Below are 18189 nucleotides of genomic sequence, written 5' to 3' on the forward strand. Positions count from 1 at the left end.
GGGAGTAGACTTATTGTCTCACTATTTCAATGCAGCTCTTTTATTAAACCTCTTTAATATGACTGTTATAAAGCTGTAAACTATATTTATAAGCTTCACTTCCACCAGGTAGAGCACAAAACTGATGCTTACATGTTAATCTATGCATATGTCGCTTTATATTTTAGTGATAAAACTTCTTTACGGTGATTTTTACTTCTGAGTAGCTTTTATAGTGGGATTTTGCTGCTTGTGTATATAATCTGCCTCTGCCAGTACTTGTGTTTTCGTTAGACAACCCAACAATGCACAATTGGCTTTGCTTGTGTTTCTTGGGCCAGTTAGAGGGAATACATGCGTCCTCCCATCTGAACATGTTGAACTTGATCTGCAGCCTAATTGGTTAATTTTTCTTTCCAACCCCAGCTGCTTATGAAGAGTTTAATTCTATATATTCTCCATTTAATGATGAATGTCAGCTACATAAATTAGGATATGTGTTGTTACCTTCAGGAGGTTATATTTCGACCCCTATTAGTTGGTTGACTGGTTTGTCAACAGGATCGGGCAGAAACTACTCGATGGATTTCCACGGAACTTGGTGGAAGGATAGAAGATGGGCCAAGAAAGAATCCATTACATTTTCGCAAAGACAATGGGGCAGATACAGGAATCTCTTTCCTTAACATTGCAAGATCGGGTGTTTTTCCAAATTTTCATCAGTCTCTCAGGGAAGCGTTCATGGATCTTGAAGATAAAAAATATAAGCTACATTTAGGGGCCTGATATTTAATGAATTTGGACAACTTGGTGTGGCTTGATTAGAATTCAAGGGGACTGTTGGGCCCTTGGCGGAGATATAAGCTCTACCCAATCTCTCAGGATATGTTTAAAGAATTTCAATGTTTTTTTTAGGCATATTATTTTAACCCCTTACAGCTTACTTTCTGTTTATGAACTGCACTTGAGTCTAGTGCAGATTAAGTCGTCAGAACTTTGTTCAATGGGGATCATTTAAAAACCATGTGTCCCTCTCACCACATGGGACACTGTTGATATCGGTTTTAATGGCCTCCCTCGGCGTTCACCTCCACATGAACGTCTCTGGACGGTGTTTGAAGAGTGTGACGGTGGTTGGCTGGTCGTGGCTCGGTCACGTCGAATGACAGGGTGAGGCTGCCGTCGTAAGGGTGGAGGAAGAGGAGGAGGAGGAGGAGGGGGGCAGTCACATCCATCGTGATGTACTAGCTCCGTGTGTTGGAGACAAGTTCCCTCGATTACTGCGAATATTTAGTTCCTCGCGGACCGAGCAGCCCTCCACAACACACAGCTGCCTGTCCGTCAGCGGAGGACCGGGGTGTCGAGCAGGAAGGCTGGATTAAGTTTGTCCTACTGATCGGTGGAAGCCCAACCAGGAAGAGCGCACGCACACACACTGACACACACTCATCTCGCAGGCAGCGCCACCGACCGTCCTCCCTCCACTCCTCCCCAGCTCTCCCAGTTCACGGAGCTCTGCCATCGCACCAGTCCGACTCTTCTCCCGCACCTCCTCCTCCTCCCGAGCCGCGGATTTGTTCGACGGCTCCCCGGCTGGCAGGCGAGGCGAGGCAGGGCAGGAGACGGGGAAGCGTGTCTGCGCGTAAGTTGTGGCGACATTCTCCCTTTTCTTCTTATTATTTTGAAATTATTATTATTTCTCGCTGCTCTTCGGCCCTGGATGTTTGAAGTTGCTCCGGCTGCCCAGTCGTCCAGGAGCGGAGCGCAGAGCCCATTTTTTTCCGCTTCGTGCACCAGAAGCGAATCGCAGGGGCAGCCGCTACGTGCCGTGTCCTCCCGGGGCTCCGCCACCAGGACCGGGGATCCGAACAGCCGCCGTGTCGGTAATGAGGGATCCGTCAAGTAAATGTGATCAGGAGGGGGTGGGGGGTGACTGCCCTTTATTTTTGCTTGATTTGTGTGTGTGTGTGTGTGTGTGTTCTGGTAGCCACCCCCTCCCCTCTCCAGCCCATATTTAGAGCCTGGGCTGGCTACTTCAAATGGGCAAGCTACGTCAAGCTGCACTGTTTCCCATCCTACTGTATTCCCCAGCCACATTTATACATGCGTGTATGTGTATGCATGTGGTATGGATGTAAAGTGCATGCATGCAAACCTCCCGACACCTCAATGCATGTAGATCAAGCTCAAGGCTGCAAGTCTGGGAGGAAAACAAGAACAATCCGTGCCAGCTAATGTTTGAAATTCTTCTCGTCTTTTATCTGCTCTTGATAAAAAAAGAGAAAAAAAACCTCAACATGCCAACGCCTCCAGTTCAACCTGCCCGTCAGCAGCTGGGACACAGAGCATGCAAAAGAAGAGCCCTCTCACTGTGACCCGATGGGCTCCCTTTACCCAGGCTGGCTATTTATTTTTGATGTGTGCCGCCTCCACCTGCAAATGGAAACCCAGGAAGATTAGTAAAAAGAGGGGAGAACAACAAGTGGATGGAGTATTAACTGCAGGTGCAGGTGTGGAGGTGTTTGTGGCTGTAGCAGAGTTTGAGTTTTATACTGGAAGGGGTGCATGTGTTGGCTAATGCAGTGGTTTTTGATCCTTTAAAAGTAACCTGTATGTGACCCTTCATTGCTCGAGTGGTGGGTCCCCAGAGACGTCTCTTTTGAAATATTTTTAGAGGCTCAAAAAGATGTCAGCATTAAACAAAGAATAAAAAAAGTTATTAGTGGATAAAAAAGGGTTTAAAATAACCAGGGCTAGGCTGTGTTTTTTTCCGTTTTTTTTATTTTTATAAAGTTTTCACGTGTCAAGGAAGATTTTTCTACTTTTTAAAATAATATTCTGTCTTTAATTTTACCAGCAGTATTGAGCAGCGGCTGTAAAAGGCCAATGTCGCACTTTACTCAAAAATAACTTCTCAATCCACAGTTTGGCAAACCAAAGGCTAAAGAATTCATGGCCAGTTACCACAAATGCATGCTTGTGTTGTTGGTATTCGTGTTTGTGTGGCTTTGCTTGTCGACAAATTGAATTGAATTTGCGTGTCCCGATGCTGAAGAGTCATTATTTAAACTAATTTGTGTTGCTGTTTTGACCGTATCCTCATGAGTGTGAAGAAGTCTTACCATAAAACATGATCCTGGTGAGCCGGCTGCTTGATGCTCAGAGAGGAACTGATGATCTGTTTTCTAACCAATTAGAGACAGAGCGCAGGGCCATTGATCTTGCTATAAACGTGAAATTACTTCCTGAGGATCACCGGGCCAAGCTGTTTCTAAAGAGCCAAATTGCCATTTGACCAGAGCGCTGCCACCTGAGATAATATCTTACAGGTTATTTCTTTCGGTGTTTGCCCTCCCACACCTCGTAGCAGTGTCCCACGAAAGCTGCCGGAAAATTGTCCGTCATGCTCTTATGGAACGATAAAAGCTAAGTTTCAAGGCTTTTGAAGTAGGGCAGTTTTGTGTAGAAATATTGAATGGGATGTCAGAACTACTTTGAATTAACATACAAATGCGGAGTTAGATTGTGAAACACCTCCGATTGTTTTGGTGCCATTGAGGTATTGAATTTCAGTCCTAGTCGGCAAGGTCACACCATGAAACTGATTAGATCTTCTCTGTGAAGTGCAGTCGAGAGTTGGGCGTTCTGTGACAGAGCTAAGATGAGATGAAGGTTCACACATCACCGAGCAGATCAGTGTCAAATAATGATGATTTTTGTGGTTGCTTCAAGGTCTGGAAGCTATTATTAACATGTAAATCTTGTATTTAGTGTTATGTGAAGTGCATCGTATTAATCGCAGTGGATCCAGACACAAGGCTGCTTCTTCCTATTTAAGTTGTTGATCAATTTATAAATAATTAATCAGACTAAATGAGAAATCTCAAATTGCTTCAATTATCATTAGCCCTAGAGCTAAACCCTACTGCCAGGATCACTCACATTGGAGTCTTATGGCACCTTTGTGATGCACAAGCCCTCAGACGAGACAAAATCAAACATCTTGTCGGTGTTCGGCTGCCTACCAGTTGTCGGTTGTGCCAAAATCTTCGGTCTTGAATGTGATTAAACTGCAGAGTAATGTGCATCCAGCCTCTCAGTGCCGTACACAGCCACGCTAGTCTGAACAGATGCCCTGTCCCGTAACTCAGAAGTGCTACTGCATACGGAAAGAATTGGGAAACATTAAAAAGCTATGATAATGACTGAATATTTCAAGCTCCATTGAGGAAAAACCTCCCAAATGCAGTCTTTTAGAGATTAGAAAGCACTGCTGTAAATATGCATGTCAATACTCTTTAAGAGGCGATTTCATGAACCGTATTAATTAGCCAAAATTTTATAGCTAATTATTGGATGGGAGATTGGTAGTCTTGTGAGTTTGGAAAAGAACAGTTTGATTTAGAAAATGAATGTTGAATGATAGAAAATATAGTTCTATTTGGGGTTTTCTCTCGGGAGCGGCAGTGTAAGCACAGTTTTGAATGCAGATCTTAGTCTAAACAAGTTTCTCCTTCTCATCAGGGAGATAATAACTCCTTGTGATCTTCACTATAGAAATACACAGCTCTAACTTAAATTCTTTGTTTTTTTTCCCTTTTTTCCCATGAAAAAACTCCCAAGCTAATTATCTGCGGATGGTTGTACATTTAATTACTAAATGATTTTACAATGAGCTTTGGGAATATTTATGCTCTAACATGCTGAAGATGTATGCAAGAGATCCTATTCCTCTGTGTAACATAGAGATAATGAGTCATTCGATGCCATGAAATTACAGGTACAAAGTGGGCTTGGTTTAAATGGGCTTTTAGTCAGCTTGTTTATTTTGTCTTATTTTACTCAGTGGAGTTGGTTGCTGTAGTGAATCCTTTTAGCCGTTTTCCTGTCGGAGTCAATATTTCAGACGAAACAATTGGCCTTAACAAGGTTTGATTTACATGCTGGGTGCACATCGGGTGATAAGGCATCAAGCGCAGTGAATGAATGACAGAGTGTATCAGATTCTTCCATTCAACATAAAACGGCCACACAAGCACAGTGTAATGAGAGGAAACAGGTGTATAATAGCTGGAGTTATTGATTACAAAGCATTCAGCTGAATTTACTCCTCATTAGGCTTCTTTATTGAATCAGAAGTTGCTGTCTATTTATATCTAAACTAAAGGCTTAGGTAGATCATTTTCTTAGTTATGTTTGTGTCTTTTTGGTTAAATCCTGTTTTCATGTTCTTTGTGCCTCACTTATTTCCACACATCAAAAAAACGTTCTGCTTTATTTAATTTTAAGTAATGAAAATTCAAAAAAAGTAAGATCTTCTGCGTGATAATAAGAAACAAAACTTTCCATAGATGTTATAAAATGTTAATGGTTAATACTGAATCACATCTCTATGGATCTAATTAACAGCCTTGATTGTGAATTGAAGTTCTTTATAGATTACTGGTTGTTGTTCTGCAGTTTGTGAGCATTGCTCGGACATGGTGAAACGAGGACAAACTGAGTTTTAACCACTTCTGGTCTCTTATCTCTAGGCCCCCAGGAGAAGCATGTGATGACTCACGCAAGGCAGAAGGGTTCCCTCAGGCAGAGCCGCAGTACTGCTGAGTGGTGGGACAACTGTCCTCCTGGGCCACATGGTGGCACTATGGGCGGCACTGGGCCTGAGCGCTCACTCCGATTTGGAAGGACAATGAAGATAATTGACGTCACCAAACAAGGGAAAGAAATGGGCAAGAAGATGACTCGTAAGAGAGGGAGAAGAGAAAAATCTGATCAGAACCGGAAACTCGACCGACGGCGTGACAAAAAATTGGACAGGAAGTTGTATCCCTTGAGAGGGCGGGCTGGGGGTTCAGGTGAGGAGGGGCTCAGCTGCCACGTCCTCCTCACCCGATTGGAGGAAAGCATACGTGAAAAAGAGAGTTCTGAAGAAAGGAAAGGAAACAATGCACGCCGACATTCAGCCCTCAAAAGTAAACCCAAAAAAGGGAAACGCAATGAAAGAAGACAGTCAAAGAGTTCACCAAAAAATAAATCAAAGTCAGTTAGCTCAAGTCATGGGGAGGGTATTAATGTCTTACAACCACGCAAGCGCCGGCTGGCCTCTCTCAATGCTGAGGCAGTGAACAGTCTACTGCTTGAAAGGGCTTCTGACCTTCAGCCAGCCGCCAAACAGGCCAGGAGACAGATAGAACCCACAAATGGAGGGGGTTCCTCAGATGCAGATCCAACCAGAAGTGTCCCCGGAGGTCTGAAGGCCTCACGAGGTAACATCAGTAAAGTCTCCTCATCTCACAGACGAGAACTGTGCCAAAGCTCTAAGCCAGTCAAGAGGGCCAAAGTCAGTCGTGCTGATGAGCGCAGGGAGATGAGTCAGGAGAGTCTCGATGCTCCCGCCCCCAGACGATTGGCTGGACTCAATGCCGCAGCCCTGCTGAAGTTAACCAGCTCCTCTGCTACCAGTAAACAGAGATTAAAGGCTGCACCCACAGCTACTATCACGTCAGACTGCAAGGCTCCGGCTGCAGTCTCAACCCCAATACAGGACTCCAGAGTCAAACACAAACACAAAGGGCGATCACAAAAGCAGAAGGGGAAGAAGGCCCCCTCCCCACACAGCGGTTGCACAGCCTGCAAGGAGAAGGTGGACTTTGAGCCCAAAGTTGAGTGGGAAACAAGCAACTGCACACACAGACTGACCAAACCCGGCTACCAGTCACGCAGCATGCTAGCATACCCACTAAAACAAGTGAAGGAGGAGCCGCTGGAAACTGAACTGAGCCCATACTACTGCTGTCCACCAGAGGGCTCAGTAGAATACTGCCACCGTTTGGCCTTCTTTCTGGATCAGCAGCCCTATCGAGAATCAGATGAACAGCCTCTTAACACAGCCATGACCCCTGTGAAGCGCGAGTGCCTCGTAACCTCACCGTCCCTGACCCATTCCCATCCACACACAGCCCTGACCCTCAGCCCCCACCCCTGCCTCTGCACCGCTGACCACTGCTTCTCCAGCTACTACGTCCACATTGCCCACCCGACACACACTGGAACAACATCACAATCCCTGGCACCGCGACCTCTGAACTTTTCCCCATCCAGTCTGTGCCCTAACCGGATGACTGGCTCCAAGCTACTGGGTTCACGGATGTCCCACGGCTCAGGGCAGGCCCACCCTGCCTACTGTAACTCTGTGGCTTCACCCTGTTATGGTGATGCCTGTGGGATCAATGGCTACACATACAGAGCCATGCCTCCCGTCACCAGCCGGGGTTGCTCTTTCAGCACAGGATGCACTGGATGTACACACAGCATCAAAACAGGTGAGCTTATGCGACCTACAAAAGAAAAACACTATCTGTACTGACCAATTCAACAAGATTTGTCTAACTTCAGTAAATTGTACTATGATGACCAATTATCCCATGAGTGTTGCTGCTGCCGCAAGTAGCATTTTTCAGTAAGATGTGGAGCAGGTTTAGTTTTTTCCCAAAATTATGGCAAATTCATTGTTATTTTTCCTCTTTGATTCACTCACCGTAAGCCCTCTTTGTACAGCTGCTATTATCAAAGAAACCCTTATCCTTGTGTTATGCTTGGATTTAGATATTACTTGCAGAACTTAAGATTCCTTTGTTGTTGAATGTGCCTAGAGCAAGTAATGTTGTCGAACAAGTGTGAATATCTCATTTTGTTGTTGCCTTTTTTGTTGTCCATAGCTCTAGGCTCTGGCTCAGATGTTTTTGATAAAGAGGCTAATATATAATGTGTTCATACAGTACACATATAAGGGACTGATGAATAAGATAAGAGAAGCAGGTTATTTTTTAGGTCAATTATATATTTTTGCCATTTTAAAGTTAGTGTAACCGTTGCTGAATAGCAGCAATAAAATCAACTTAATTTTGTTAACCACTATTAGCTACTGGTCTTCTTCTTCGTTCAGTTTATAGACGTTTGGCTAACAACGTCAATGTGCATTATCGCCATTAACTATATTTTGATCTTCTTTGCTCGGCCCACCATTCCAGACCACGATCAGTTATGCTCAGCACCTTTTGAAAATCAAAGGATTTGTGCCCTAATTCCCATTTATGCTGCCATTATGTGCAAAAAGTGATTTGTCAACAGAGTGGAGAGTGGTAATGCATTTCTTGCCGTATGTCTTAAGTCTTATTTTAATCTTTTACCTTTCCAGAGGGTTACGCCTCCCCTCAGGGTGACCACAGCTCCTCCCTTCTGGTATCCCCATCCATGCCCATCTCCAGCTGCCCTCTCTCCAGTGTGCCCACTTCCACCCAGACTAAACCCCACCTGCTGAGCCCCCTGTCTGGGCGCGACCAGCCCCAGGCCAGGTTAAAGCTGGCCAGGGAATGCTCACAGAGCACCAAGCCCTCCAACGACTCTCTATCCATAGGTCGAACACGGCTGCCTCAGAAACAGTCATCACCTTTGCCAAGTTGGACCAGCACCAAACATAAGAAAATCAGCCGAAGACGTGCCACCAACGGCTGGCGGACTGTTGGAATGCCCACTGAGAGGGATGTCTTCATTGCGGTACGTTATTTGGCAATGTGTCTGTGTACAACTAAGATGAGCTACTATTAGAGAGCCTCTTGTCTTGTTGTCTCTCTCACTCTCTTGTATACCGTTACCTGATATCACCCTGTTAGTAGAAAACTCAGCATCCACACAGCTGCCTGGCAAAAAAGAAATCAGCTCATGTGGGAGAAGATAATTGTGTTTTGACCAAACAGCTTTGTGTGACACATTATTTTGTTATGCCTCTGCATCAGCAAAAGCCGTTGCTGGAGGCATAATTTTTTCAGTTGTCCATCCATCCCATTAAAGTGAATGCGATATCTCAGTAACACCTTGAGGGAATATCTTCAAATTTGACACAAACATTCAATTAGGCACAAGTAGGAGCTGGTTTAAATTTGGAGGTGAAAGGTAACCGTGAACTCAAGAAATACATTTTCCCTATAAAGATAATTATATGGGTCCTTTTCGTTGTGTATGCGTCTGTCGCAGGGGGAGGATGAGACGGCCCTACGGCAGTGTTATGAAGGAGTGGAGAGGGACGGTGAAGTGATACATGTCAGAGACACAGTGCTGCTACGATCGGGCCCCAGGAAGAAATCCCTCCCATATGTTGCCAAGATATCAGCGCTGTGGGAGGACCCCAAAACAGGTAAAGGAGAAGAGAAGGGGGCAGATCATTTAAGATGTGATGGTTTTTGAGCATGGATGGATGGTTGAACTTGTATCTGGCCAAGGTTTGTTTACCTCTAACCTCTGTGTGTTTCTTTGTTCATCTCAACTCGCTGCCTCAGGAGAGCTGATGATGAGTCTTTTCTGGTACTACCGACCTGAGCACACCCAGGGAGGCCGAGATCCCAGCGCACACTGTGAGGTGAGGCTAGAATAGAGCAGAGCAAAGACTCCATTTTTCCCGCTGGTTAAATTACAGTTCAGCAGGAAAACAGCCACATCTTACATAAAAACTGTGTGTGCCCTCTTAAACAAAAATACCTGTAATTAAGTTTGAAACTGCTACGTGTTAAGTATTAAAGTATTGTCACATTTAATATAATTCAGTTAATTACCATAATGCTTTCGCAGGACTTTATAGAGACCCAAAGGTGTAATATTGATTTGAAAAGTAAGACAATATGGAAAAAAACATCCATTTGAAGACTTTATTTATAACCTAAACATAACATTTTGAAATAATTGGTTATAATTTACATTTTTCAGAATGTTTTTCCTTATTCTCTCACTAAAGCAGATTATGCTGCAAGTTATTTGTATTCATTTGCAGCTTTTTTAATGTTAAATTACTATGATTTTATTTCACAGTGTAATTTTCATTCCAGCTGTGGCTGGAGGCATTTAGTTTTATTGGTTTTCTGTGTGTGTCATCCATTACTTCCCATGAATACAATATTTCAGGAAAACCTCAAGGGAATTTCTTTTCAAATTTGGCAAAAGCATCAGAAGATAAAAGATGATTGGATTTTTATGGTTAAAGATCAAAGGTCATGGAAACTGTGAAAGACAGGGGGAAAAGACATTGAATTCTATGGTCTGTTTAGTAAGTTTGATAATAATCAGTTTAAGACAAATACCGTCCCTTTGCGTTCACATTATGGTTTTTAATTTGAAATGTTATTTATTTTAGTTTGCCCGAAAATATTTTTCTCTCAGATCAGAGCAAGTACTGTCGATTGCATGACTTGTATTAAATATTTATTTATCTGCTTTGTTAAAATTTTGTGATTATAAATTATTTATTTATAAGCTAGGGATAATGTCCTGATATGTCAGAAAACTTTGTGCTAGGAGCTGAACAGAATTGCTTGTCTAAGCGCAAATATTTAGACGCCGACTGCTGCAGGAGACATCATTATCTTTCTCTCACAGACCTGAAACTGTCGATAGTTGGTTAAGTCTTTAGCGTAAGCACAATGATGATACCTCTGCCTCAGTCAAACAGAATAAGAAAAGAGAAAGTGTTCCCAGTGAAACACTTTTCATGTTTACAGCGTATGTTATGTGTTTGCATTTTATCTCGGCTCAAAGTGTAGAAACACACTGAAACAGTCCTATTCTGCATGAACTATTATGACTGTCTGTGCCCACAATAGTAAAAAAAAACCTTGTCATTTCTTCAGCCTTCAGCTCGCACAAGAGTAAACACTTGTATTGATGTGACACTGTCCACCCACTGTTGTTTTCAGAATGAGATTTTTGCCTCTCGGCATCAGGATGAAAATAGTGTGGCCTGCATAGAAGACAGATGCTATGTTCTCCCACTAGCCCAGTACTGTAGGTAAGTACTCTCACGCTCACACTCACACACACATGCTCACACTCACAGCAATATATGTCAGCAGAAAGTCTGTTCAGAAGTCTTTCCTTTTAATCAACACCTCAGCATCTGAGATATGCAGAAGCCAGTTTTTCTGACTTTCATATCACACATAGGTGATACTGCAACTGTTAAGGAATTTAAGGGGAACACTGGGCCATGAACATTTGCTTAGAAATCATTTCCACGTATCTGTTTCGAGTTCTGTTGATTGTACTCTTCAGATAATACTAACATGAGGACATATTTGATTTTAAATGTCACCTGTTGATTTTTTTTCCTGTTTCCGTTCCTTTTCCTAGATATTGTGCCTTGGTGAAGCGGCGTGCCGAAGGCGCGCCATCTGGCAGCACCAGCATGGTGCCCTGCCGCCCGGACTTTGCCCCCCCCTCCCACCGCTGTGTGCCCACAGACGTTGACCCCGAGCTGGTGTATCTCTGCCGGCACGTCTACGACTTCCGCTTCGGACGCATCCTGAAGAACCTGCAGTAGAGGGAAGAGGGTTTGTCGCATCTATGAATTAATCAGAAAGTCCCGAAGGAGCAATCACCCTGGTCTTTTCTGCTGGGGACCTCGCGGTCAGAGGGAAGGGGGATAATGGGGTTGGGTTGTTGATGCAAATAGTGTTTTGAAGAAGCACAGATCCCTTTAGTGAACTACAGAGGGGGGTTACTATGTGATAGATGAATCTGTCTCTGTCAGGGCACTGATATTTCCTGCTTCGGAACAGTGAGGAGGGCACTTTTCGTCCATCAGCTTGGATTTTTTGGCTTCCACAGCACTCTGAGGTTACATAAAAGGTTGTGTCTCCACCTCCCCTTTGCCTGCCAGGAATGCTGAACACCAGGCTGGACTTGGCTACTGTCAGGACCGCATTTCCCCCAAAGCATCTTAGCACAACAATCATGTTTGTTCCATTTGTAAACCAATGGCTCAGGGATGGTCTGCCTCTAAGGTGCTTCTGGAGAAGACAAGCCTGCACTGTCAGCTCAATGTTAACGGTGTTCAACCAGCCAGTGTGGAGGAGCAGCTAATGGAGAGTGTCGTCTTATTTCCCCTGATTTGAGTTTGTCTCAGTGTGAGAGAGTGGCAGAGCGAGGGTTGTCAGTATGGATAAATGGATAAATGTGGGTGTGTGTGATGCTTTTTTAGGAGGCTTTCAGGCAATCAAACCAAACAAGCAGCTTTAGAGGAAGTGGGTCTCTCTCTCTCTCTCGTCTACCGTCCTCTGTAATTTGTGATTCAGTTCACCGACACTGACATTTTCATCCTGAGTGACGCTCCTCTCAAACTAAATTACCTGAAGAGAAATACCTTTACTTACCAAACTCAACTCTAGATTAAAGTTTCTTAAACCTGGGGTTATGGCTCTAAAATGATTCTACTAATGAAAACACACTCAACTATTACCACAGGCACAGTTTGGGGTGATTCAGGGGTTTTAAAATAATACCAGTGTTTCCCGTGATTAGCTTAGACTGTGGCCACCCGCCATAGTCAAATTTATCCAGCCACAGTCTCCTAATGAACCAAAATCTTTATACACACTCACAATAACATAAAAGATATCTACTTTCTCCTTGCTGCACCTTTCATCGTAGAACCACGTGCAGCGCTCCTTGATGAGCACACAGTTCTCCGCAGAAAGGGAGTTACAGTCTTATGCTTTATTGTGCATGACAGCAAACTGTGTGCTCTTGGGCGTGTTGCAAGTTCGGTTTCTATGTGAATTCTTGCAATATTACATAGCTCATTGGGCCTATTAGCCAGGTTATGAAAGTTAACCTGCTGGTATTCTGATTATTATTTTCGTTTTCATGTTGTACACACTACATTTCCCCTAGATTTATCTTGTGAACCACCAACCTTGAAGTCCAAACTGTGCCTATGACAAAACCACAGTTGATCCTCAGACTTATGTTTCTTCTCAGCCACAGCCCTTGTTTGAAGAAGCCTTTGTTCCAAATAGGATCTTAGAGGATTCGACGGGGAGAGAGAGAGCCCTTGTTAAAGATTCAAGACCCTCCTCTGCCCTGTAGAGGCTTATTAAGAGGAGGGCCATCGTTCATTGCTTTTCTTTTATTGTCATATTTTTTCACATGTGCTGTTCCCTGTGACTTGCCTTATGACTTGCAGGTAGAACATTAGGCAGCTAGTCTCACCACATACGATAAGGAAGTGGTAGATTGGATTTACTTTTGTCCCGAGAAGTAGGATTTTGCTGCCGATCAATTGACAGCCGTGGCATGAAAATGCACTAGTTTAGGGCTGCAACTAACAAGCATTTTCATCATCTGTTCATGGTTTTGTTGATAAATTGCATCAAACTCGTGCAAAATGGCCTGTGTCATAAAAAGTTTGAAATGGCTTCAATGAAGATTAGATCATCAAAATACTAGTGGATAAATTAGACATCTATCGACTGATCGTTGCAGCTCTACACTGGTTAGAAACCCAGTGCACTTTTCATGTTGTCGACCTGCTTTGCTCTAGCTGCTCACCTGCGTCCTGAAGTGCCACAACACCCGGGAAATGTCTATTCTAATTCTACACCCATACGGATTTTTCTTCCTCCTCCTCCTTCTCCTCCTCCTCCTCTTTCCCAAAAGACAAACCAAAGGATGTCACAAAAGCCAGAGTCCCCGTCTCCTCCCTCGCACTTCTTCCTCTCTTCAGCACCTCTGCCCTCGTTCCCTTATTATATTGCACTAATCCATTCCTTAATTACAACAAACATTCTTTTTTTCTTTTTGTTCTAGCTACTAACATCGTCCTGGGGAAACATACTGTTTATCATTATCAATGTGCGTATGTGTGTTTGTGTGCGTGGGTCTGTGTGTGTGTGTTTTGTAGAGAAGGAAATGGTAACGATGTCATGGCTGCTTTTGTCAGTGCAAACTGTATATTTTGATGATTTCACCAGTAGAGGAGTTGGCCAGTGTGTTTGTCATGTTACCTGATGCACAACCTGTTGAATCCCATGGAATATAAACAGTATACATATACAGTATATGTATATTACTAGTCATTCCATTAGATTTTTTAAAAATCAGCTCTGACATACTTATATAAATATACAATATATATATGTATGTATGTATTATGTATCCTCACTGTTGATGTGCTGAGGTTTCAGGAAGGGATCTGGATGAGGCCTGACTCAAACTGTAGATAAAGATAGATGACACGTCTCCTCTTTCTCCCGCCATCCACAAACGAAGCCAAAATATCTTGAATATGAGCGCTGCCATTTTGTGCTGATGATGTCATTTGGGGTAGCAATCAGGGAATGGAGCTGTGGTAGCGAGAGCCTGCAGATACACATGTTCGACCTATCGCTAGTCATACTCAGCTGCCAATCATGACGTTTCACCCCCTTTTTATAGCATTGAAGAACAAATTAAAACCAAATTTACTGGGGAAATGAACAAAGAACTACCTAATTTTACAGAAACAATCATGAACTTAATTTATTTGACTTTTTTAGTTTGATTCATTCACTAACATGGAGAAGGAGGGGTGTATGACCTATACTGCAGCCCACCACTAGAGGACATGCAAGATACTTTGGCGTAACATTTGGGGAGCTGTCATGTCATCCATCTTTATGCACAGCCTATGGGATAAACATAGCACCATGTTTAGACGTGTGTTTGGATTGAAGGGTGGGGTGGGGGTCGGGGTGGGCTTTATACTTATTTGAGTCGTGGCGGCTTTTTCACACCGCAGCTCTTTCATTGCCTTTTGAACCTGCAAGTGTTTTACTGTCACTCAGCAAATAGAGTCGGAGTGTGTGTACCTTTAAACAAATAACGATTACCCGATTGCTTTACTGCACAGCAAATGCCCTGAATTTCAACGTTATTGGACGAGCAGTAAACGTTTCCAACACTTTAAAGCCATCTTTAACTTTCTCTCTATTCGAGCAGCATGACTCCGAACACAGATCCCAAAATCAAATCCTGCTCAATAGGTTGTTTTTTCTTGGTTTCTATTAAAAAGCCCAGATTCTTCAAAGAAGTAATATATATATATATATATATTCTCCTACTTTACAATTTCTCCTTATTAAGAATATTTTATTATGTCGATTTCTTAAGATGGCATATGCAATATATTTTTAGACTTGCTATTTTTGGAAAGTGAACTTAAAAAAAGATCAAGAAAAGAATATGCATTATTATTTATTTCTGTATAACAAATTAGTTTTAAAATCATCAGAGCGTTAATTGAGATTTGACCAAATGGAAAAAGAAGAGCAGAACGAAGGGAGCCGATGCCGTGGTATAATCTGAGGCTGTAGATAAAAAGCAGTGAGGTAAATTCCCTTCCAGCCAATTTCTATTGAAGTGTACATATCTGAATCCAGGAAGCACTGGGCACTCTTTAAAACAAGCAGACAGCCAATGCACAGCGTAGTATTTTTGCAAGATCTGTAATAGTTATATTTAAAGTAAGAAAAAAAATATTTAAATGGAGTAAACAGTACAATATATTAAGATTTCAATTTAACTTATTTGGAAATATTGTGTCTAATCGATGAACTATATCGTGTTTCTTTGTTCTCCAGGATTGAAATGATTTCTGTTTATTTGTAATTTATGAGTTTAGAGATTAAATGATTTGCCCGGTGGTTGTCAACGGAGATGTAAATGTTGTTTACATCGTTTTGCTGTCGGGGGGTGAAGGCCAGACCCATATCACGCTCTGACAGACAGGAGAGCAGAAGTCGACACAAATTGAACATTTGATCAGATTCCCTGTTTGAGATACTGACCTGAGGCCTCTGGGACTTCAAGCTCTCCTGCTCAACTTGACCGACCTTTAGTGCAACAGTTGGGAGAATTCAGTGGCAACGTGGTCACCTGAGCTTTTATCAGTTTGTCCTATCAGGGCAACGGTACACCTGAGACAGGACGGGACGTCCTCTGACCTCCAGGTCTAGTTTACTTTTCTAAGTTAAGCCCAATGTTGGGACTGTGGGGAAATTAGTACGGAGGATGATGCAGTCAGAAGAAGTTTTAATCTTTATTTTTGCTCAGCAAGTGCAGTCTGTATTATTTTTGTGGAGTAAGAGAGGGTGACTAAACTTCCCTTTGTTACATAATTATATTTTTTCAATTGAAAGCCATTTTTTAGGTTCCCCAAAAGGAAGGGACAAAGATAAATATGTAGAATTCTCCTCTAATAAAAAATATATGATCTATCTCCCCTTCCCAACACAAGTAAATCTCCCTTCTCATTGAAGTCATTAAATTGACAATGACTTAACATCCTTGTTTAACTTCTCTGAATTTAGCTCAATATTATATTTTCAATTTGAGTCAGGAATAAGGGACAAGGATAGGCTTTATTTGTGAGAGCAGGAGAGGGTGTTTTAGCTTTCATTTGTTTCGTAATTATATTTTAAATAGTTTTGTGCATAAATTTAAGTCAAGTTTTCGTAGCGGCCAAAAAAGAAAGGGTCTAAACTACACATTGATGTGGCTATGGAAGTTATTTTTTTTATCAAATTTAAGATGTATCTTCCTTCACACAAATAATTTCCCTTCAGCCCCTTATGGAAGTCATTAAAATGAGGAGGTTTAGCAGTGGGCTGAGATTGAATTTAGGATTTTTTATATACTTAATGAGTAGATCAAATTAAGGATCTACTGACCAGCTTCTCCCTCTGTCCTCATCAGCTGGCCACCGCTGCCTTTCTCCCAGATGTGCATTGATGGTATTTGGCCCCTAGAGGGCAGGAATTCCTGTGTGACTCATGGCCACATCCCAATGCTGTCCAACAATTCCCTCCCTCGTGCTATGGCCTTGAATTTCTATCTTTTGGCTACTGAGAGCGAACTTCCTGGAGGTAGTCATAAGTCTGGTCAGCACTGCTAAAAGCACGGACCAGACTGAATGTTATTATTGATGTAACTTAATTTTCCAGCAGCTTTTCATGGACACAGCTGCATCCCTTGTTGCCATGGCAGCAGGGCAGGGCCGTCACTCAGGAGATGGTTTGGTGGCCAGGGTCAAACGCTGGGTGACCTTCTTTTGATGCCTGACAGGAAGTACGTTCCCTCAGTGGGTCCAAACAAAAGCACCCGACCAACCCATGAGATTCTGCTTTCTGTGTCTGTGCTGATGCTTGTTGTCGATATATACCTGGACAAAATGGGGGATATACAGTAAAGAGTCTAGATATTTTTGGAGTAGAGAAGCAATGTGTGTATCAGAATATTGTCACTTTGTCATGCTCTCTGAAAATTGCTTGGATTTTTTTTTTGTTGGAAGAATTATAACAGCCCTCTGATTTAATGTTCCATTCAAAGAATATTTATAAATTTTAAGTCCTTTGTGAAAATTGTGTCTGTCTTTTTTTTTCTCTTCCTTTAAACATGAACTGTCAACTTGTTCCAACATTGCTTCAAGTATTTTTAAAGGTCACCTATTTCTCTTTGAAGGACCTTTACCAACAGGTTAGATATTATTTTGCAGTGGAGCTAGCTTCAGTGTATGTATCAACTATCTCTATATAACATCATACTGTATTAAAACTGTTCTCATTGCATGTGTTCTAAAGGAAATCAATGAAATTTCTTAAGCGACCAGCTGTTATTAAGTACAATACCCACAGGAGGTCAGTAGTGAGACTATATGCAGGGGTCAGGGTCAGACTGTCTGTGACCTCTGTGACCTCTGTATCCAGGTAGTAACAAGGACCAATACACTGGCTGGTTATCTGTAAATGTTGAGGCTACAGTGTGCAGATTGATTTGAACTCTCCTGTCTTACTCCCACGATTCCCTGTCTCTTCTCCTCTGTCAGCAGAATTGTTATCTCTCTGTGGCCTTCGTCCGTTGTTCAGACCTCATGCAACTCACACACTGACACACACATGCACGCACGTCTCTCTGTAGTTGTAAAGAAACTCATTGACATAATGCATTACCTAGCCCCTTAACCTTAACCATCACAACTAAATGCCTAACTCTAAAACCCGGTCTAAACCCTTTAACAACCCGATTTAATTTGTAAGGACCAGCCACTCATTAAAATGTCCTTCATAACTATATAACTATATGACAAACAACCATGGCTGAACAAGACTTTGTTGTGCAAGCATTCATGATCTGAGACAAACATTAAAACATTTTAATGGCTTTTCCTAATATATGGTTTGAATGTTTTAATCAAAAATATCAAACAACTAAGTTAAAATATTTGTAATTGTGTTCTTATACTTTGCTCAAGTGTAAAATGTATATAGGGCTGCACAATGAGAGGCCTTTCTCCATGAAGACCACCTGATTAATACTAGCAGAAGTATTTTGTACTTCTTTTAAAGC

At 42.4% G+C, this 18189-nt stretch overlaps 1 protein-coding gene across 2 annotated transcripts; it reads left to right on the top strand.

Annotated features, from left to right (window-relative positions):
- Positions 1–1077: 1077 nt before the first annotated feature.
- On the top strand, positions 1078–17204 carry LOC128460112 (bromo adjacent homology domain-containing 1 protein). 2 transcript variants are annotated; one of them, XM_053445152.1, is made up of 7 exons: positions 1078–1621; positions 5514–7304; positions 8180–8538; positions 9016–9175; positions 9318–9397; positions 10725–10816; positions 11158–17204. In XM_053445152.1, the coding sequence occupies exons 2-7, from the start codon at positions 5534–5536 to the stop codon at positions 11345–11347; spliced, it is 2652 nt and encodes an 883-aa protein (XP_053301127.1). In that variant the 5' UTR covers positions 1078–1621; positions 5514–5533; the 3' UTR covers positions 11348–17204. The 2 variants fall into 2 exon arrangements, with proteins under 2 accessions (XP_053301127.1, XP_053301128.1); XM_053445153.1 differs by lacking the exon at positions 1078–1621 and having other exon boundaries at positions 4017–7304.
- Positions 17205–18189: the final 985 nt, after the last annotated feature.

The sequence above is a fragment of the Pleuronectes platessa genome, chromosome 17 (genome assembly GCF_947347685.1).
Source record: "Pleuronectes platessa chromosome 17, fPlePla1.1, whole genome shotgun sequence".
Classification (NCBI taxonomy): Eukaryota; Metazoa; Chordata; class Actinopteri; order Pleuronectiformes; family Pleuronectidae; genus Pleuronectes; species Pleuronectes platessa.